This window comes from Heterocephalus glaber, unplaced genomic scaffold (assembly GCF_053883595.1).
Source record: "Heterocephalus glaber isolate CG9 unplaced genomic scaffold, H.glaber_assembly_v1.0 deba00001673, whole genome shotgun sequence".
Lineage (NCBI taxonomy): Eukaryota > Metazoa > Chordata > Mammalia > Rodentia > Bathyergidae > Heterocephalus > Heterocephalus glaber.
The window spans coordinates 22,801,905-22,823,499 of record NW_028258410.1 but is presented as its reverse complement, the minus strand read 5'-3'; the positions used below and the strand labels follow the sequence as shown (position 1 = coordinate 22,823,499).

The 21,595-nt window shown below is 38.2% G+C and overlaps 1 protein-coding gene and 1 pseudogene across 2 annotated transcripts; both read left to right on the top strand.

The window, feature by feature from the left end:
* The first annotated feature begins 1 nt into the window (after position 1).
* On the top strand, positions 2–21,539 carry Ywhab (tyrosine 3-monooxygenase/tryptophan 5-monooxygenase activation protein beta). 2 transcript variants are annotated; one of them, XM_004858179.4, is made up of 6 exons: positions 2–165; positions 14,178–14,480; positions 16,643–16,766; positions 18,089–18,252; positions 19,308–19,403; positions 19,680–21,539. In XM_004858179.4, the coding sequence occupies exons 2-6, from the start codon at positions 14,181–14,183 to the stop codon at positions 19,734–19,736; spliced, it is 741 nt and encodes a 246-aa protein (XP_004858236.1). In that variant the 5' UTR covers positions 2–165; positions 14,178–14,180; the 3' UTR covers positions 19,737–21,539. The 2 variants fall into 2 exon arrangements, with proteins under 2 accessions (XP_004858236.1, XP_087053964.1); XM_087197838.1 differs by lacking the exon at positions 2–165 and adding an exon at positions 391–653.
* On the top strand, positions 8,253–8,371 carry LOC147822208 (small nucleolar RNA SNORA51; annotated as a pseudogene).
* Positions 21,540–21,595: the final 56 nt, after the last annotated feature.

The following is a 21,595-nucleotide window of genomic DNA, read 5'->3' as shown; positions in this document are numbered from 1 at the left end:
CACCGCCGCCGCCGATTCCGGAGCCGGAGTAGCTGCCGCCGCCACCACCGCTGCAGCCACCGCAGTCGCCGCCGACGCTGCCGCCTGAAGAGTGGGGTTGGGAAGGAAGCGGTCACCGCTCTCAACTTTGTCGAAAGCGCCATTGCTCCCTGCAGTCCTCCTACGGTGAGTGCGGCGCGAGGCCCGCCCGCGGCCCCCAGGGGCCCAGGCTCAAAGCCCCTCTCAGGCAGCGGCAAGCGACCGCTGCCCCGTGCGTGGGTCCCAGGTACTCGTGAGTTCCCTCCTTGTCCCCGCGCGGTCGCTGGCGGCGCAGGCCCGGCCTAGCTGCGGCCCCTCCCTGTTTCCGGGGCTGGGCCCTCGGGCTGTAGGAAGACCTGGCCTCCTTGGCCGCCTGCAGCCCTGCCCAGCGGGCGGGGTGCGGCCCTGAACTATGCTGAAAGGGACCTGCGGGGCGGGCGGTGGACCTGGGACACTCCCTTCACTCCGTGCTTTCCACTCCTGCGAGATCCCTCCCTGCGCCGTGGTGGGCGAGAACCGGCCCTTCTAGCCTTGTCACCTCTGCTCTTTGCCTTCTGGTTTCCAGAAATTGAAATATAGCTAAAGGCGCGCGAGTTTTCGAGCACGGATGCCCCTGTTGCACTCTCCCTGAATGAGTAAGGAGTTTAACCTTGGGAGGCAGCAGTGGGGAGCCCCCCCCCCCCCTTTGCAGTAAAGCCATTTCAACACCCTTCACTGGTTTTGGAGCCTGCTAGGATTCTAGATGCCCTGGGAACAGCAGAGTTGAGGTTTGAATCAAGAGATGGATTTGTCGGAACCGGTTACTGAATTAGGCTAGATCCCAAGGGGAAAAAATACCAGAGGCTGAGAACTGCAATATCTTCCCATGGTATTTACCGAACCTTTTGGGTCCTCATCCAAAATTTCCCTGTAGACATGTTTTATGGTCTGAAATTTGCTTGGTAGCCTCTCTGGTGTTGGAGAAGGTACATCTTTGTCTATTGCAAATGGAGAACTTGCATATAATGGAATTTTCAAAGGCGGCAGCATTGGTAAGACAGTTTGCCAGCCTTTCTGTGAAAATGCGTGTCTGTCGTCCTTGCCTTCAGTGCAATTTTTGTATGGTAAGGCTAGGCTACGATTTTACTTGCCCTGTGTGGGAGATGGAATTTGGCAGATGATGTTATGAATATACAAAATCAGGCCACAAGAGCCAAAAGAGAAAGGTGAAACTTAGAAGATATGAAAATTGTCTACACTGTGCACTGTCTTAATTGTTCAACATGAAACCACACACATATGCAGCTTACAGAACCGAACACATGGTTACTCAGCTTTTTGCATTTTCCCGTTGGAAATTTATACTGTATGTATAAATATACTTGGTTCTTGGTGAATTTCTTTTTGACTGTCTTCAGTGCGATCTATTTCTTAACCCAGTTATTTTAGCCCTCATTTTTCTTGGATCCATACCTTTGACAGAATATTGTGTGGTATGTATTGGCTTTACTGGACCCAAGTTAAAATTTTAAGCAAGGCCTTCAAAATGTAAGACTAAAAATCCAGTAGCAATTGCTAAATTATGTCCCTAGCCTCTGCCTGAGGTAAGAAACCATTCACCATTTTACAGATGAAGTCTTTATGAGAAATCAGGTGATTTGGCCTAAACCACACACCTAGTTTCACAGTGAGTATCCTCTTTCATCTGTACCAAGTATTTATGGACTGTCAGCCCCTGGAGTATGGCACCTACCCTATAATCTTCTGTACATTTCCCGTCAGGCAGTGCTTGTGTTATATTGAAGCCATTTTAGAATTGGAGCTCTATAGATCAGGCAGGCAGCCTCTATAAAATCAGGCTGAACAAATTCCCATGATATTAATTTCCTAGGCAGAATCTCCAGAGATTTGGGCTACTGCAAAAAGTACATTTTCCCCATTTGGCTGTGTATTCAGAGACTGAGCACTGAAGTTGGAGTAAGATAAATTTGATTTGGTTCTTGTTTGACGTATTTTCTAGTTGTGTGATCTTTAGCATGTTGATCAATTCCTAGTTCTTACTCTGCCTCCACAGTTGTCATGAGGCCTTTTAGTAAATGTAAGTTATTAAACATAAGCTTTGATTTTGTTGTTTTTTAACGAGAGTTGACTTCTTTTTTCTCTGGTTACATTCTGGTAAGACCCAATCCTGCTTTTTGTATGTATATTGCTTTGAAAAATTGATGCATTATTATAGAACTTTTATTTTTCATATAGCAAATTCAGTCTTTCTGAGCCATTTTCTTATGTGTACAGTGGAAATGATAATGCACTCTTATGTGTTGTGACGAGTTCAATTAAACATCTGAGATACAGATTTTTAGAAAATTTAAATCAATTTACTTTTGTGGTACTGGGGATAAAACCTAAAACACTGTATCCCTGAGCTCCATCCCCAGCCTCTAAATTTATCTGTTACATAAAAATTTTACATAGTAGAGTATTGTTTAAGTGAGATCAAATGTATCTATATTATCATTTCTCTTTTCTTTGCAGTACTAAGGCTTCAATCCAGGGCCTTCACACTAAGCTATCTCCTTAAACCTTTTTATTTTTCAATTTTTTATTTCGAGACAAGGTCTTGCTAAGTTGCCTGGGCTGAATTTGTCCTCCCCAGCCTCACAGAGTGTTGGGTTATGGTCTTGTGCCACCATGCTTGACCTGTTTTTTTTCTTTTTTGATGAGACAGGGTCTCACTGTGTATAAAAGGCTGGCTTCAAACTTAGGATCCTGCCTTAGCCTCCCAGTTGCTGGTATTTGCAGGTGTGCGTAACTGGGCATGTAAACATAGAGTATTGTTTAAGTCTGTGTTTAAGCATGTAAACTATATTTGCATACTCAGTTATTATTTCTTTGTGGTAAAAATGTTTATTGAAAATTCTTCTAGCTTTCTGCGATATACAATACATAATTTTTAAATTTTTTTTATATTTTTACAATACATAATTATAGTCACCCTACAGTGCAAAATGCCACACCAGAACATCTGACTCTTACCTAATTTAGTATCAATTAATTTAGCACCATTGGTCAATGTTTCTATAATAAATTAGGTTGATAATTTAGTATCAGCCTAATTTTGTACCATTGATCAATGTTTCTATAATAAATTTTAATTTTTTTTACCATATGTACGTATGTACACATATTTAGATTAGACATAGCATATGTGCTGTATAGCATAGAAAAGTCTGCAGAATCCATTTGTGATTTGTTCACCAGTTGATAAGGTAACATCAGAATAGCCAATGAGAGGTAAGTACCATTAAACTCATTTTACACGCAAGGAAACTGAATCCTGGAGAAGAATAATTCTCCCAAGGACAGAGACAGACTAATAGGTAAGTGCTAGAATCAGGAATCAAATCCAAGTGTTCTGGCTCTAAGGAATTGAAGATTTCTGCTTGTAATAGAACAATACATGTGAACACCATTGATCCTTAATTTTTCTTTACATGTATCCTATTAAGGTAAGTGTGCTTAAGCCAGAATTTTAGGTAATTTTTCAGATAGATATAGTGTTTGTGGAGAGAGATGGGGTCCCATTTTGGCCTCTGGGGATGGTTCTGTGGTGTACAGTAGGAAGCAAGCTGTGAAAATTTTGGTTTCCTAGTACTAGCTTCATACTAGGGATAAAGTTCAATAGTTATTTCGTGGTACACAATCCTGGATTGTTCAACTAATACAGTTTGGTCATTACTATCGTTAATTGTTGTTTATCATACCATTTGTGTAGATTTTTAGATTTTTCTATATTTTGTTGGGGAGGAGATGAGGGAATACATCTGCAAGTTGAGAGAAAATTCTAAATAACTATATCCTGTTATGCTACCTGTTCTTTCAGTGGCATGAAATATGTGAGGATAACTTAGAAAATGAACTAAAATTTCATTGTAAAGAGACTTAAGTTCCTTGGTTTCTGCATTTTTCAAGGGAGAGATGACAATTCACACTACTTGAGGCAGGAAATTATAATTGTGTAAAGCACCTTTTAAGTTTATAGCTAACTTGATCTCTACATGAATATGGTCCCAGTGGCCATTTCATGTCATGATGTAAAAACAGCTGGAGCTGAAATCCAGTTTTTTTCAAGGGAGAATATTTAAGGAGAAAAAAAAGATAAAAGTACTTGCTATTTCATAATGTGTGCTAAAAGCCAATCATACTATTTTCTCTACTGAAATATCTTCTAAGGGAGACAGTTATGTGTTTCTAATACATGTAGTGAGGTGAAAATAAGCAATAGCCTCACAGGAACAAGTTATTCCAGGAGATTGTAGGTTAGTTGGCCTTTTTTTTTTTTTAATTCTGACCAGTTCTTTATTATGTAACTTTTTCCTGTCCTGGTTGTTTAGTTTATTGTTTTCTCTAAGAGACTCCACAAGAAGAGTTATTTCTGAGTGGCCTTTGCTAGGACAAACACATTGAAGCCAAAAATAGATATGAGCTCTGTTTATTATCATTGTTTGCCCTTAGAGAATAGCCTTACCTTGAAGCCTGTTTGACAGTTTAATGACAGTTTAGTTTTTGGCATATATTGTAACTTCACCATGATGATCTTGCATGGTTCTTAAAAAAATTAACAATTATGACTTTTCCTTGAGTAAGCATTGGGAATCGTAACTGATCTTTAGGAGGATTGTGCTGCATTGAGGAAAGAAGATTCCACCTGTGCTGTAAGTAGCTCTGTGATCCTGAGGATGTCAACTCTATAAAAGGGGATGATATCACCTACTGCATAGGGTATTTAGCATTAAATGTATTGTTATAAATTCATAAGTGCTTTGCCCAATTAAGCAGACCATAAAGGGTATTTCTGCTATTTATTAAGCCTGAGCCGGTTTAACTTTTTGTATAGGCAACTAATTTGATGAGATGGAAAATTTGAATGGAGGAGATAGATAGAAAGTATTTCAAGGACTTATTTTTATTTTTTATTTTTTTATTTTATTGGTACATTTTTTTTTTTGGTACCGAGAATCAAACTCGGGTCCTTGCGCTTGCGAGGCAGGCAGCAGAACCACTGAGCTAAATCCCCAGCCCTTCAAGGACTTATTGAAACTTGGTTTAAATCTATAAATATAATGAAAAATAGTCAGAAAGTGTAGTGTTGTCTTCTGGTTAAAGCTGAAATGGCTCTTTTCACAAAGGAGCCTAAGACTGCACACACGGTTAGTATTTTAAAATTACCTGTCTCTTTTCACATGGAAAATAACAACTTGTTCACTTCTTTAAAAAAATGTATCAGTTGATCAAGTGGTTTGATATTCAATGCGGTAGGTGTTGTGCTACATACACATTGAGTATCTAAAGATAAAAAATCTGGCTGGATTCCAACCTTAAACTCAAAATCCAGTATGGGAGCCAACAAGACATTTACAGAAAACTGTGCTAGACAAAGGTATATGTACAGGAATACATGCTTTTCTTTTTGAAGTTCTAGGAAGCAGCCTAGAATTTAAAGAAATGAGGTGCTTAGTAAGTGTCCCTTCACTCACTGACCATTTGTTAACTTGTATGTGCAGTGTACTGTGGCTGCCTCTTGTTTGAGTGCTTACAGAGTCCAGAGACTGTGTTAAATGTTTTGCATCACATAGAGGTTTACTTCAAGAACCCTATTGAATAGATTTGCCTATTTTGTGAATGAGAACACTGAGACTCACAGAAGTCAAGTAACCCTTGCAGTTGGTTTGTGGGATTTGCATATTATCTTTTTGGATTGATCACTTAAGAGATCAACTTATTGTACTGTCTGTGATTCACATTGTGCAACTTTGGACATAATTACTTAACAGTTCATTGTTTTCAGTTTAAATTAGCTAATTTGACATAATTAGCAATTTTGACATAATTAGCAATGATCTTTAACAACTGACGTGAAAGAAGGAAGAAGTTTTGAAATAGAGGTGCAGTTTCCCTTCACAATTCATTGTTCAATGGATGTAAATCTAGTGACTTTATATTTCAGATATGCTGTTTCTAATAAAGAACCTGCAGATGGTTGAATGAAATTAAATTTATTACAGGACTCTATCTTTTATGTGTAGAAGAGTGAGCATTTTTAGAGTAGGTGTTTTTCAGTGAGTAGTTTTCTTTGAGAGCCAGGAGTACTTAACTTTTTCTGGATAACACCCACTAACCAACTGGTCCTGCTGACTTTCTCAGTCCCTCCTGCAATAGCTTGGCATATTTTTCCTTCAGCAGAATAACTTCACAGTTATAACTTCTACTTTATGGTGTTGTGGATGCTTTGGAATGGTGCATCTGTAAATGCTGTTCAGAATTAACAGTTCTTTATCCCATTGAAACTTTAGTTTTTTGAGATGGTCTTGCCTTATGTACAGGCTGACCTGAAACTCATAATCTTGCTTCAGCTTCTCGTGTTTGAATTACAAGTGTGTGCCACCATCCCTGTCCCAGTAAATCTTTTCAGCCTAGATTTTTAAGCTGTTCCCATCAGTTTCCTCTAATACTTGTTCTTATTTCTTCATCTGCTTTTACCTTTGCACTCTCTGTCGTCTAAAAAACATTAGTGTGCTTTCTTCATACCTGTATTTTTCTTGTTACCACCTGGAGTTCCCTTTTTCTCTCCTATACACAGCCTACCATCCTTTTAAATTCAGCCGTTTCCCTGTATTCTAGCTGGTTACTTTGCTGAGAAATATTGTAACTTCTAAATTCATGCCCTCTTCTTTTGTTCTGCCATTAGATTTCAACTCTCCAAGGGGAGGACTGTGCTACTTGTGTTTCTTTTGCACTCCTCACCGAATACTCTAAAAAATTCTTGGAAATACTGGTAATATCTTCATTTTGGAGTTATTTCAATACACATTACATTGTATGCATTACATTTTTGTAAAGGAGCTTAAGAGTAAGAATATTTACCTGTTAGCCTTTATTCTAACCAGTATTGCTGTCTAGACCAGTAACAGCAAACCTTCTAGAGCTTCTCAGTGATACAGACTGGCACATGTGCTGTAGGTTCACCACCAGGGACACAGGGATTTTATGTGCAGCATGGCTTTTTTTTTTTTTTTTTTTTTAAATATTGGGGTTTTGAATCAAGAGCTTTTATACTGAGCTACCTCTTTTTTGTTTGTTTGTTTGTTTTTGCTTTCGTTTTTTTTTTGAGACAAGGTCTCAGTTACTCAGTTACTCGGGCTGGGCTTGAATTTGAGATTCTTCTGCCTGAGCCTCTCCCAGGTTGCTGAGATTACACATGTGCACCACCATGTCAGACTTACATCATCTCATCTAACAGCTCTTAGGGTTCGCTATTAACATTGAGTAGATTCAGACCGGTCACAATGTGAAAATGTAGGGAGAAATTAATTTCTGTAGCATAGACAGCCTTCCTGAAAACAGATGCCACCATGTTTTATAGAAAGTTTAGGTGATTCCTAACATAATAGGTAATGGAATCCTTCTTTTAAATTTCTAACATGTTATTAAACGCAATTAAAGCTCACTATTTTAGAATCAAACATGCTCTTTTCCTTGAAAACAAAATACTGCTGAAATTTAATGCCTTTGAAGGCCACAGCTGTCTTATAACTTCTTCCTTTGCAGTGGCATGTATTGTTTGTTTGCTTGTTTGTTTTGAGACAGGGTTTTGCTATGTAGTATGGAGTTGAACTCACAGCAGTCTTCTTGCCTTGTCCTCCTGAGTGCTGGGATTACAGGCATGCGCCACCGTGCCCAGCTTGCAGTAGTTTTTGGATGGATGGATGGATGGATGGGTGGATGGCTAGACAGATGGATAGTCATCTGTTTTGTTCTTTTTCTTGGTTGTCTGCCCTGGCCATTGAGAAATGACTTCTCAGAATTTTGAACCTGACTAAACAAATACTCCTTAGGCGGAAAATTGAATTAAAAGGGCTGAGTTGGTTATTGTTTCAGCATTTGTTGTCTGAGTTAGGGTTTTGTTTGTTGAAGGAAATCCTGTTATTTTGTGGATTATTTTTCATAGCTGTTTTTCTCTGCATCAGTGGCTTTTTACAGGAAAAAAATTTTTTTTTTCTTATGAAACAAATGTTTTGGCCTCCTAGTGCTTACCATAAGCTGTGCATGGGTGTGGCACACACCTGTAATCACAGCCCTTGGGAGACAGAGGCAGGAGGAGGGCCACAAGTTCGAGGCTAGCCTGGTCTACATAATGAGTTCAAGGCCAGTCTAAAGCTAGACCCTGTCTCAAAAAAACCAAACCAAAACAAAAAAATCTCATAAACTGTGTTCTTGCACTGATTATATAGAAAGAGAAGGCAGAGTAAGCTCTTCCTTATACACTTTAGCCCAGGTCTTGTGCCTGGTCTGTACTGTGAATGGAGAGACACGGTGGGGGGTTTTAAAAGGTAATTACATACCAGAAGAAAATTCACAAAGGTGAGCAAAAGAGAAGGAAAATCGTAAAAATGTTATCATTCAGAGATACTGTGCACTGAAGTGATACCCACTGTTAGCCATTTGAGCTAACTTTTCTAATCATGTTTATAATGTTCTTTAAAGGAATATTTGAAATATTGTGCAGCTTTCTTCCTCCACCATTCATAACTTGCCTCCCCCGCCCCCCCCCACTGCTGGGGATTGAACCCTTTTTAAACTGTTGAGATAGTCTTGCTAAATTGCTCAGGCCAGCCTTTAACTTATATACCTCTGCCTCAGCCTGCTGAGTAGCTGAGATTACACGTGTGTACCACTGTTGTCAGTCCTTCCAGAGCTCTTAAATACATCTTTCTGTGACCTTAAATCCCTTCTCTTGATGGCCATGCAATCTTACACCTTCTGTGTGCATTGCTTTTTTTTTTTTTTTAACCATTCCCCTGTTGTTGGGTATTTAGATTGCTTTCAGTTTTTCACTAAGGAAGTTGTGCATTTATCAGCAGATGCTTCCCAATACTCTGATTTTCTGCAGAATGACATCCATTGTCACTATGTCTTCCCAAAATGTGCAAAGGCATGTATCTCTGGGCTCACTGCAGGGCTAGACATCCTGCAGCCTCTAATGAGTTTGTCTGCTCTTGTATCTTAGACTCTGTTGGGGTGGTGCCAGGCCTAATGACAAGACTTTGGTTTTTTTAAAGCATTTGAGGACACAAATACAGGCTCTTTTGGCAATGCTTTCTTTGTTCAAAGTCTTAGAAGAAACTGGGCATAGTGGCACATGCCTATAACCCCAGCACTTGGGAGGCTGAGGCAGGAGGATCGATGAAAGTTTAAGGTCAGCCTGGGCTACACAGTGAGTTCAAGGCCAGCCTGAACCACATAGCAAGACTCTGCCCCCGCCCCCCAAAGTGATGTGTGGGTCCTATGAAAGGAATAAAGTACTTCAAGTTTGTGTACCCTGCATTTTTAAAAATAATGATTTCCACATTTACTATTAAATTCTCTCCCCCTATGTGTATAGCAAATCGCCTGAGGGAGATTCTGTTATCTTCATTTGTAGAGAGTTAATAAGATCTTACTGTTACTTAGTAGCAAACGGTGGTCTAACATATAGTACTGTGGCCTTTCTGCTATAACACATCTAGGTAGCCTTTGTTCTTGTTTCTCCCAGTAATGAATGTTGAAAAACAACATTTTTATTGAGCATGAGTTTTGTGGTTAGTGAAATTTTAGGAATTAAAAGTGAAACACATGTGAAGCTTTCCTTTGAGGGCACTCGTGTGAAACTGTAAACTGAACAGTTCTTGTCCTCTGTATAATAGGACAGCATAGTGAATATACTGTGTAATGATCCAGGTGTATTTGAGTCATATGCCGGGCATTGTAGCCCTAGATGGATGGACAGGGTTTGCATAGGCAAAAAGTAAAGTATTGTATATGGGAGAGCATCTATGTGAAGGGAAGCTACAGTTTCAGGCATATTTGAGCAGAGCTTATAGGGCATGCAGTGATGTCCAGCCTAAGCGAAGCGTATCTGTTGGAGAACAGTGGATGAGAAAGCATAACAAACAGGTAAGGAGGCGCCAAGCTTGAAGGACTTTGAAAACCTGCTAGAGTTTAGATTTGGTGGAGTAACCAAAAGGGAATCGTTGAAAGTTACCGAGTAAAGGTGAAGGCATAACTAAAGAGGTATTTTGGGAAGAGTAATTTTGAAGTAGGGCACAGATGTACAGGGAATGAGGTACAAATAAAAAGATTTAATGTGCTTGTGAGGAATATGACTTTGTATTATTTGAGAGACAAGAGAATGTTACCAAAATTTGCATTTTAAATCTTTGATTTTAGGATCTGTTCATTCAGCAGATATTTGTTCCTATTATTTATGTACAAAATGTTATGGGAGATATGCCCCAAAAGAACTTATGGTATAGGAGCGAATTTGAGATATTTACAAATAATTTTAGTACTAAAGAAATGTTACAAGATAACAGGTATAGATGAACTACTTTGTGAGATTATTTTCATCTGTCCATTAGAAATAAATGTGAACCACATGTGATTTTTAAAAAAGTAAAAGTGGGGATGTGTGGCATGGTGGTAGACCTCTTTGCCAGCATGTGCAAGGCCCTGAGTTTGATCCCCAGCACTGCAAACAAAACACAAATGAAATATTTTTTTACTTAACCCTTTGTATCCAAAATATGATTTCAACAGGTGGCACACTGTGGCTTGTGGTTTTGAATTATACAACTCATCTTTAAGAAAAATTGCATGGAAAGGATGGCATTTGAATTATGTTCTGAAGAACTTTGTATTGAGAATAAATGAGAAAAACCATTCCAGGTAGAGGGATTGGCTTGGTAGTCAGGATGGAAAAGCACACTTTTGTGTGGAGGATCATTTTGGCAGAAGCCTATGGTGCAGAAGTCATATTGGAAATCTGGGAAGATCGCTTGGCAAGCTTTCACTGACAGGAAATCTGACTGTACTGTATGGAGCAGGAAACTATAAAAATTTTGAGCAAAAAGTGATGTGATTAGGACTTTAAGAAGATGGGTCTGATAGCAAAGATATGGAGGGAGCCGAGGAAGATGAGAGACTGAAAGCACTGGGAATAAAGATTATGGATGGGACATTGATTGTAGATGTAGAAAGAGAAACAGTTTCGGGCCAGGGATTTAGTTCAGTGGTTCTGCCGCCTCCCTTGCAAGCGCAAGGACCCGAGTTTGATCCCCGGTACCAAAAAAAAAAGAAAAGAGGAACAGTTTCATTTCTCCCTTGTCTGCTGCCTTCCTCCAAACTGCTTTTGTTGTGTAATCCATTTCCTGTTGAAATTAGTCTAGATGCTTCAAAATCTGTGTTATATAAGCCGAAAGTTATGTAAGCGATAGGCATTAGGGCATTTAGCTATGGATTTTGTTTAAGTTCTTTCTGTGTGTGTGTGATTAAAATTTTTGAAGCAGGTGAATGTAGATTATTTTAAAGTTGTGCATTACAGTCTTATGGTGATGGTTTCCCATCTCCAAGAACTCTGTGATGATCAAAAAAAAGCTTGAAATAGTTGGCCCCAAATCAGAAAGGCCACATTTTAGTTTTTATTTTTTTATTTTTGCCACATTTTATTTTTAGGAAATAGGATGAGGACATTTGGGAGGTCCCAAGGAGTAGTCAGGATTTTTCCAAGTATGAAGCTTGAAAAAGTTGAGGGAGATAGCTTAGGAGCCTAGTAGGGTTGAAGAATTTTGTGACATCCTTTAGCAATGTCAATCCTTTGTATTTCTCTATTACTCTATTAAAATACTAAATAGAATGGCTTGATCCTGTGTTGGCTTTTGGCCAGAACTTCATTATTTGGAATTATTCATAGGTAGAGTTGCACAAGTGCTTTTAGTGAACTTTGAAGTTGACCTCTAAGTGACCTCTTTAAATTTGTCTACAGACTAGACATTTTCTTAAGCTCATTGAATCTGAAAGTGGATTTACCCATGTTGTGCTTGGCACTTTTAGGAACAATGAATTAGGGTTATTTAATAGAGATATTGCCCTGATCCCAAAGACTAGTGATTAAGAAAGTTAGACATATTGAGTATATAACTGTAAGATGATAAATGGTATAAAGTAGACTAGGTTATGTTGTGGTAACAAACAGCTCCAGCATTTCAGTGGCTTTACCCAGTAAAGTTTCTTTTTTACAGTATGTGTCCAGCTGTGCAGGAAACTGCACTGTACAGGCACCCAGGCCCTCAGTTGGGACCAAGTCCACTGTTTTATGACTGCACCATCTAGAATACATGGCCTTTTACGTGGCTGCTGTTAAGAGAAGAGAGCAGGGGAAACTATACATAGGATTTTCACAGTTTCAGTCTGGAAACAGCATCATTTCTGCTCATCAGTGGACAGAACTACTATCTTCTAATTGCTAGGGAGTGGGTGCTGGGAAATGTAAGGAAGCCAATGGAATATTTCATGAGAATAACTGTCTCTTGCATAGTCTTATTCTAGTGTTGTGAGTGAAGATGTCAGATGGATCAAGGTGAGACTTTGCTTTACTGAGTGCAAGCTTACAATTAGTGAGCCTTATATAGAACATAGCTCTGAGTATGATTTACATAATAAGCCGTAGGAAAAGAATCAGTTCTGAACTGGAAAATCAATTTTTTCTGAATTGTGTGGATTTTTAGTTTATGTTATGTCATTGTACTTCATCTAATAAACCACTTTCATGTGATAGGTCTCTGTTGAGAATTTTTCATTAGAATACAAAAATGACTTTTGGACAAAATCATTTTATTTATTTATTTATTGGTACCGGGGATTGAACTCGGGACCTTCTGCTTTCGAGCCAGGTGGTGGAACCACTGAGCTAAATCCCTGGCCCAAAAAAATCATTTTAGAAGTAAAGGTTACACTTTCTATTTTTAAATTGTCGATTGTTTTTAGAATACTACACATGTATATAGTAATGAAAGAATTTATTTACAAAACACTGACATTCCTACTAGTGTTTAAAGTAGTATAAAGTTTTTTTTAACTCAGGTATTACATGTTTTTATTCTGTGGCACAGATATAGAAATTTAAGCCAACAGTATGTAAATGTTTATGGTTCATAAGTAACTTTTGAGCTATATATTATCCAAAAATTACTGCACTCTATAATGGTTTATTATTATAGTGAGAACATGATTAAAGTGAGGCGAATAAGAAGCATTCATTAATTGGTATGTATAAAGGGTTAGATAAAATTATAAACTGAGGTCATTGGAATTTTTGTGGGGTTTTTCCCACAAAATCTTTTAAATGAACTCAGTTGTGGTTCAAGGGAATTCAGTTATGGTTTGAAGTTTCATGGCTATATATCCTGTAGATTCTTACTTATACCCAGTCAGAATTAGTGCAGATGCCTCCTGTATATTAGGTCATTTGTTCTCACAAGAGCCCCATTGAGAGAGTTGGTTCTTACTTTCTAGTAAGGAAACTGAAGGGCTCAGGTGAAGGGATTTAAACAAGACCATACTACTACTGAATAGCAGAGCTAGTGCTAGATAGAGCTCAAGTCAGCCGCCGTTGGTTTATGCTCTTTGCAGTGTGCCCTTGGAACAAAGTTATATACTACAGAAGATAGCATAATGATGGCTCCCATAGCTTTTGCTTTAAGGTTGTTTGAAGTGTAGTACTTTAAGTATTTTCCCTCTACTGCAGGGGAAAACAGATTTGATCAAAACCAAATAATAACAGCAGTGAGAGAGGGTTTTCTATATTATAGGAGAGAGTTGAGCGGTGTCATTTTAAAAAGCAGATACTTATTGAAAGCATTTAAAGAATATATATTTAGCATAAACCTGTACAGAAATTGTTATTAAGCAGTATCTATGTATTGGGGAGGTGCAGAGGATAGGGAAAAATCAAAGCTCTAGGAACAGATAGATGACTTGATTTCTGGCTGTCAACCATTTTCTACTTTCAGTGGTACCTTCCTTGAACCTTCATTTCTTTACCTTTAAAAATGGGGCAGAGGTTGTTTTGAATATCACTGTCCTGTATAACTGCTGGGAAAATTAACTGACCAAAATAATTTTAAGGCTTTGATGAAGTACCTGATCCCATTGGTACTCAGTATATAATCATTGGTGTTGATGATATTTGGGACTAGGTGTTTTGCTTTCAGGGAAGCTTCTGTCCAGATGGTTTGGAAGAAGATTCACAGTACATTTCCTGGGCCCCCAAGTCTGATATTTGCTTTCTCTTGGTCTTGTTGTAGGGAATGACCATGGACAAAAGTGAGCTGGTACAGAAAGCCAAACTTGCTGAGCAGGCTGAGCGCTATGATGATATGGCTGCAGCCATGAAGGCCGTCACTGAACAGGGGCACGAACTCTCCAATGAAGAGAGGAATCTGCTCTCTGTCGCCTACAAGAATGTAGTAGGTGCCCGCCGTTCTTCCTGGCGTGTCATCTCCAGCATTGAACAGAAAACAGAGAGGAATGAGAAGAAGCAGCAGATGGGCAAAGAATATCGGGAGAAGATAGAGGCGGAGCTCCAGGACATCTGCAATGACGTTCTGGTAAGGGGCCGGTGCTTCTGCTTTAAACGATTTTCTCAATAGTGTTAATTTAATGCCCACCTGTAGACTCTCAAACACCTTATGAGAGAGAGGTTTCTTAATACACTGGAAAGCTGCAAACCATTTGCAGTTGCTTTTCAGGTATATGATGTGATTTTTTTTTTCCCTCATCTTTTGCTTGGTTGGAGATTGTTCATCACTTCTAGGGTTTTTTCCTCACCTATCAAGAAGACCTGTGAAAAATAGGAACATTTAGCATCCCTCCATCTCTTCTTCGGAAATAGAGGCCAGATAGACAGGCTTTTAGATAGATGCAGCAACCAGATAGGCTATTCTATTTGTTAGTCTGAGTGGTGACATCATCTCCAGAATAGGGGGCAGGATTTAAAAGCTGAGCTGCCTTTTAGCTTCTCTCTAGTCATGTCTTCACATTGTAGTCCTGTTTTTGTCTGAAAGTTAGGTGCATCCATCAAGTTCAGCATGCATTTCCAAGGCCAAATCAAAGGTGGTTTGGGGATTTTTCTCTACAAGTCCTAGTCAGATGATTGATTTCCTCTGGCCATAGTTTGGGGTTGAATGGGAGGGGTGCATATTCTAGAACAAGTCATGATCATAATGTCTTTCCCTCACATCCTGAGCCCACTGGGAACTTTTTTTTTCTTCCAGGTGAAATCAGGTAAAAATGAACGGTGAGGGCTGCTTTGAAGGGAAAAGGAAGTTACACTTGTTGATCTACCTCCTCCCCTGCTGGCTGCCTCTCCGAATTACTGCCCATGACACCTTTCTTTTGAAAACCAGTGCAAAGCTTGTCAGCCATGAGGCAGTACTCCTCACCCCTAACCCATAATAAGTTACACCCTGTCTGTCTGCAAAGTATATTAAAATGACTACTGCCCCTTGCATCTCCTCACTGATTGGTTAAATCCCCTTATTGTTAGCTTTGCATTGAGCTTTTTAATAGACTCATGGTGTAAGATAAGAGTGTCATGGCTAAACTTGTTGCCTGTTGGTCATTTGGGGGTTTGTTAATGGTGCACTAATTCCTGAATGTTAGGTACATCTGGTATTCAAATGAAGTATGGCATGCATTCCAAGGGCGAGAAAGTTCCATAATTCCTGAAATGTAGACCAGCTTTTAAGAGCATCTGAAAGAATGTGAAGAAGAGCATGGTACTTACTGCCTCTTAACCAGTTTTTCAGGATGCCACATTCTAAAACAACTCTTCGAAAATATTGCTCTGTATACGAAGCTTGGACTCCTTCAGAACTACTTTTGTTGTAAGCATAAATGTTTAAAGGAATTTATTATTAATAATAGTACTAGATTCTTTGAGTGCTTACTACGTGCCAGGCAACGTGTTAAGCACTTTATGTACATTAGTTTACTTGTCCTCATAACTACTCTCGAAGGAGGCCATTGTGGCCCCCATTGTACAACCAAGGAAACAGACTCAGGGTGATAAAGTAGGGTTGTATGGATACAGATAGTAAGCAGCAGAAGAGGGGTTTCTTTCCAGGTCAGATTGATTCTAAACTGAGTTCTTGTGGTTTTGTTCTGTTACTACATTTATCCTCCCAGAGTAGAAAGAAAGCTTTTTTCTCTAATTACAGAAGAGATGTGTGTGTTGTGTGTATATATATATATATATATATATTTTTTTTTTTCTTTCTTTCTTTTTTTTTTCTTTTTTAAAGGACAGGGCAAAAGAGTAAAAAGTAAAACATCACTTGTAATCCTGTCATCCAGAAAACCATTATTAGTATAACTTCCAGGCTTTCCCTCTATGTTTTTGTGTTCATGTGCACATAGGTATTTTAATATTAAAATAGGATTCTTTGTAGTTATAATCTGGATTTTCACAATTTTTTTTGAGAGCTTTTTCATGTTACCAGTATAGTTCTGCATCATCATTTTTTCCTAGCATTGCACTGTAATAGCTGTATTTTATTAATCTCTTATGGTTGTTCAAAAATGACTTTTAACAGAAGAATATAGGCATCTATATTCATAACATTTAGTGACTTGGATTAAAAATGCTTTGCCTTTTTTTTTTAAGTCTTCAAAGAAAATTGGTAGTGGTAGTATATATCTTAAGTCTCAAACATAATTTTAACATCCTGTGAATAATTGAAAATTCTTAACAATGCGAATCATTTTTTAGGAGCTGTTGGACAAATACCTTATTCCCAATGCTACCCAACCAGAAAGTAAGGTGTTCTACTTGAAAATGAAAGGAGATTATTTTAGGTATCTTTCTGAGGTGGCATCTGGAGATAATAAACAAAGTAAGTAACATTTAAAAGTTTTTAACCAACAGTAGAGCCAGACTTCTTTCATAATGACCTTAAAGTTTTGCTGTGTGTGTTCACCATAGACCCGAACATCATAGTAATCAGAATTTAAAAGGCCATAGCATTGTGATGAACGAGGTCATGGTGTTGACAGTATATCTGAGGGCAAAGATTGAGGGCATTGGGAATCTGATTGTAGTGTATTTGAAGATTGGTTGGTAGTTCTCTTTTTAGAGGCAAAACTTTTAACAAAAAGTAGTCTACCCTTGACCATGGTTTTGTTTTTCCCAGTTTTAGTTATTCAAGCTCAGCTATGGTCTGAAAATATTAAATGGACAATTCCAGAAATAAATGATTCATAAGTTTAAAATTACACACTGTTCTCAGTAATGGGATGAAATATCACGCCATCCTCCTCAGAAGATGAATCATCTCTTTGCCCAGCATATCTACCCTATGTATGCTACCTGCCTGTCACTTAGTTGCCATCTTGCTTAGCAGATGGACTGTCATCGTGTCACAGTACTTGTGTTCAAATAGCCCTTATTTTACTTTCTCCGAAGTGCAAATTCTATTACAATGTTTTTTATAATTGTTCTGTATTATAATTAATTATCTTTAATCTACTGTGCCTAATTCATAAATTTATCATAGGTATGTGTGTATAGAAAAAGTTATTCAGGCTTCAGTACTATCCACAGTTTCAAGCATCCACTGGTGTCTTGGAACACATGCCACAGATAAGAGAGACCTACTGTATTTGCTGGTGTGAAACCACTATAGTGCTGCATTTCTTTATCATGTGAATTACTATGGGGGTGATAATTATAGCCTACATTAAGGGCCTACTGTGTGCCGAATACTTTGGAGTCCTATTTATCCTCATACAACTTCATGATAGGTGGGAGTCTGCCTGTTTTTGTAATAAAGGAAGGCATGACTTCTGAATAGAGGTTTTTACTTGCTCCAAGCCACAAAGCCATGTACCTAGTGAGTAAAAGTTGGGGATTCAGGGTTGGGTCTGCTGACTGTAAAGCCTGTTTTCTTTCCATTGGAGCATAATGTTTTCTACTTTCTCTTTTTTAGACTTTTAGCTGCTCTAAATTTTAGACTTTATCGTAATTGTCTGTTTCCCCCAAAGCATTTAATATAGTACTTGACTTAGGATAAACATTTAACAGACATTTAATTGAATGGTGGAAGCACTGACAACTTATTTTGATTGCTTACCTATTTCAGCTTAGTTTGTTGAAATAATTTGATAGTGAATCTAGTGTGTGTGATGCAACCTTTAATTTTTACCATCTTACTTACAGCCACTGTGTCGAACTCCCAGCAGGCCTACCAGGAAGCATTTGAAATTAGTAAGAAAGAAATGCAGCCTACACACCCAATTCGACTTGGCCTGGCACTTAATTTCTCAGTCTTTTACTATGAGATTCTTAATTCTCCTGAAAAGGCCTGCAGCCTGGCAAAAACGGTGAGAAGGACCCTCAGTGGTTTCTTTTCATAGAAAACAGTGCAGTGCTTTCTAATATAATTTCTTTTTATTCCTGAAAATCCTCATTGTCTTAGATTTTTTAAAAAATATTTTCTAGAAGAGGGATATCTTATGAAAGAAATACAGAGCTGTTAGTAATTCCTTCTCAACACCTGCTTACTTTGATTACTGTTTTTTGAGGGTGGTGGCAGAAAATTCTAGGTGAAGTTAGTTTGTGGTTTCTCATCAAATTTTGGGCCTTGGCCATATATTGTCATTCTTATTTGTACTAAGATATGAGATTATGGCTGTGTACACAAAAGAAATCAGACCATATTTTCTTCATGCGCTACATGTTTGTGGTCTTTCAATCTGTGTACTGCTACTTTTAATTTTTTAAATTTGGAAAAGATGCCTGAAATGAATTATCAAAGTTGTATTAATCAAATCAGGTTTAGAGAAACGCTTCACTCTTTTGTCCTTTGTATCAAGAATTTTTGAGTTTTTTTTCTTTTAAAGAGATTACTAGAAATGTCTTTAGTATTCAAGAAATTGCAGTTGGGTATGGTGCTGCACACCTATAATCCCAACACTCTGGGAGGCTGAGGCAGGAGGATTGGATTGCAGATTTTATCCCAGCCTGGGAAATTTAGCAACTTAATGAGACACTGTCTCAGAATAAAAAATAAAATGGCTGTGGATGTAGCTCAGTACAAAGGCCCTTGAATGCAATCCCCAGTATGACAAGACAAAAAAAAAAGAAAGAAGAAATTACATGAGTTTACCTAAAGTAAGTGTGCTGTGGTTAACAGTAATACTGCTTACTTATTAGGTAAAACAAAGTTATAATCCAGGAATTTTTATCATCTTGGTTGGTGCTTTATAAACATGAATTATATGCTTATTGAAAGAACTAGCAGAGAAAGTAATAAGAGCCTAGGTTCTTCCAAAGTACTGTAGAAGAAGAGAAATAATAATCACTTAGCAGAATAAAAGTTGGCCTAAATTCACTTCAGAGAACTTGTAGATGTCCTGCTAACGGCTGTTTGTTTTAGGCATTTGATGAAGCCATTGCTGAATTGGATACACTGAATGAAGAGTCTTACAAAGACAGCACACTGATCATGCAGTTACTTAGGGACAATCTCACTGTAAGTATGACTTCTGGAGAGTTTACAGTCTCTTTCCTATTTATCTACTTAATAGTTACTATTGTGCAAGATTTAAGAGAAATTTGTATTATGTAAAATATGGCTAAAACTCTAAACTGTTAAATAATTGCTAATATTTTGACCTTGGCGGTCATCACTGCAGTAATACAGGAGGAATTTTAAATGGTCGAATGAGATAAGATTCAGACTCTACCACCCTGAGTAAGTTTTATTAGCTTTCCTTTGATTATAGCTTTTTTTTCTTTTCTCTTGCAGCTGTGGACGTCGGAAAACCAGGGCGATGAAGGAGATGCTGGGGAGGGAGAAAACTAATGTCTGTTGTGCTTTGTGATCTGTTCAGTGTTACTCCACATATATCCCTTTGTGCGATAAAAAGAAAAAGAAAAAAAAAATTTGTATGTCGACTTCAATTTTTCACAGCCTCAGTCTAGCAAAAATGGTCCATGGGATAAACAAGTGGTATCAGTCTAAAACTCAGATTGGTCACACAATGCCACAGCATTTTGAAGTTTTGATTTTGATTAACATTGACAGGATTACTGTGTTTAATTTTTAAAAACTGAACACTGTGATTATGGGGTTTTATAACTTAGAAATCTTACTGGTAGAAAAATAGACCCGAATTGTGTGTAACTTTTTGGAAAGTTTAATCTGATATCAAAATAGTCACTAAAGTACAATTCTGTTGTAAAGTTGTACAGAAAGTTATAGATTATATTGTGGTGCTGGTACTTGGAGTGAGGCACTTATCATTTGGCATCCAAGATTAATAGCAGTTCACAGTAATTCTGCCTGTGGTTCAGGGCTTATAGACACTTGACCAGTTTGGGTTGTTGCCACTCAAAAATTCATAACCACAGACATCTACGGTGTCTTCCTCTGAGGAAACTCAAAGCCTGAAACTGAAATTCTTTGTGGCAGATAACTGGGTTATGACACCGTGAAAAGGTCCAGTGCTTCTATAACATGTGTTATTAAACTCCCTTTCCTATAGCAATATGTTACTGATTTGCAACTTGTGAAATAGTGGGTTCTTTTTTCCTTGTTCACTTAGCTAAAGGGGGGAAAAAGCCAGCCACCCTGTTTGTTTGCTTGATACACCTTTAAGAATAATGCTCTGTAGAGATCACCTCTTACTTGAAGAGTACTCTTTGGCTTTGTCCTAGCTCGGGCATTTAAATTTTAAAATTGAAACATGCTTTCCCTTGTCCTTTTGGCTTTTGATTTTGGTTTTGGTTTTCTTTTTCTTCTTTATGTCTTGCTTCCTTATATTTTTTTGTTTTGGAATTTTGTCTTTGTCTTTTGTTCACTTTTCATACTGTACAGACAGGGTGAGAGATGTTGGTGAGCAGGCCTTGCTTCCAAGAGTTTGAGAAGAGCTTCCAGCCGTGTCTTCCTCCAGTTCTCAGCATGCTTGCTCTTCAGTCACACCATGATCTGAATCAAAAAAATTTTTTTCTGAATACCCATAATTTCTCCGTGTATTGCAACCAGCCCCGATAATACTTGTATCTGTCACTAGATCTTCCAAATGCACTCATCCAGCCTAGTTCTCAGACACATCTAAACAAGACCCTATAATTCAGGGAAGTTACATGGACACTGCCATGGAGAGAATCAAAAGTAGCCAGGCCTTTCAGTCTCACAGTATCACCTCTGTACCTTCAACATTCCATGTAGCTGTAGCATCCATCTGTTTGTTCATCTGCTGAAATGAGAAAAGAAAAATTCATGCACTGATTTAAACCAAAAAAGAAAAGAAAAAAACCCACACAATCCCCCCCTCCTCTTTTCCTCTCTAGCTGAACAAAAATGTGCAGTTAATACTTGGCGCTTGAAAATGCAGTAGTGAATGTGGAACCAAGCCTGTCTGTATATCTGGTAGCTCTGCTTTGTTTTTCCTTACCAGTATTCTGCCTAACGTTTGCTTTTGTGATGGTTATATTGCCTAGCAAGCACACCCGTGGTTGTGAAATAGTATAGCAAAAAAGAAAAATCCCTGGTTATTGATGTACTAGATTTGTGTATGTCTTTTAAATAGTTCTAGTTTCACCTTACATGGAATAATCAGGAAAAGTGTAAAAATTCAAAAGCAAAATAAAAAATTTTATGTTAGTTGTTTGTGAATTGATGTGTTAACCTTACCTCCATCACTACCAGATCTAACTCAT

Excerpts from the sequence above, each read along its gene's own strand:
- Ywhab (XM_004858179.4), top strand. The coding sequence starts at position 14,181 with ATGACCATGGACAAAAGTGAGCTGGTACAGAAAGCCAAACTTGCTGAG. Across the intron at positions 16,767-18,088 it reads ATCTGGAGATAATAAACAAA|CCACTGTGTCGAACTCCCAG; the intron begins GTAAGTAACATT and ends TCTTACTTACAG. Across the intron at positions 18,253-19,307 it reads CCTGCAGCCTGGCAAAAACG|GCATTTGATGAAGCCATTGC; the intron begins GTGAGAAGGACC and ends TGTTTGTTTTAG.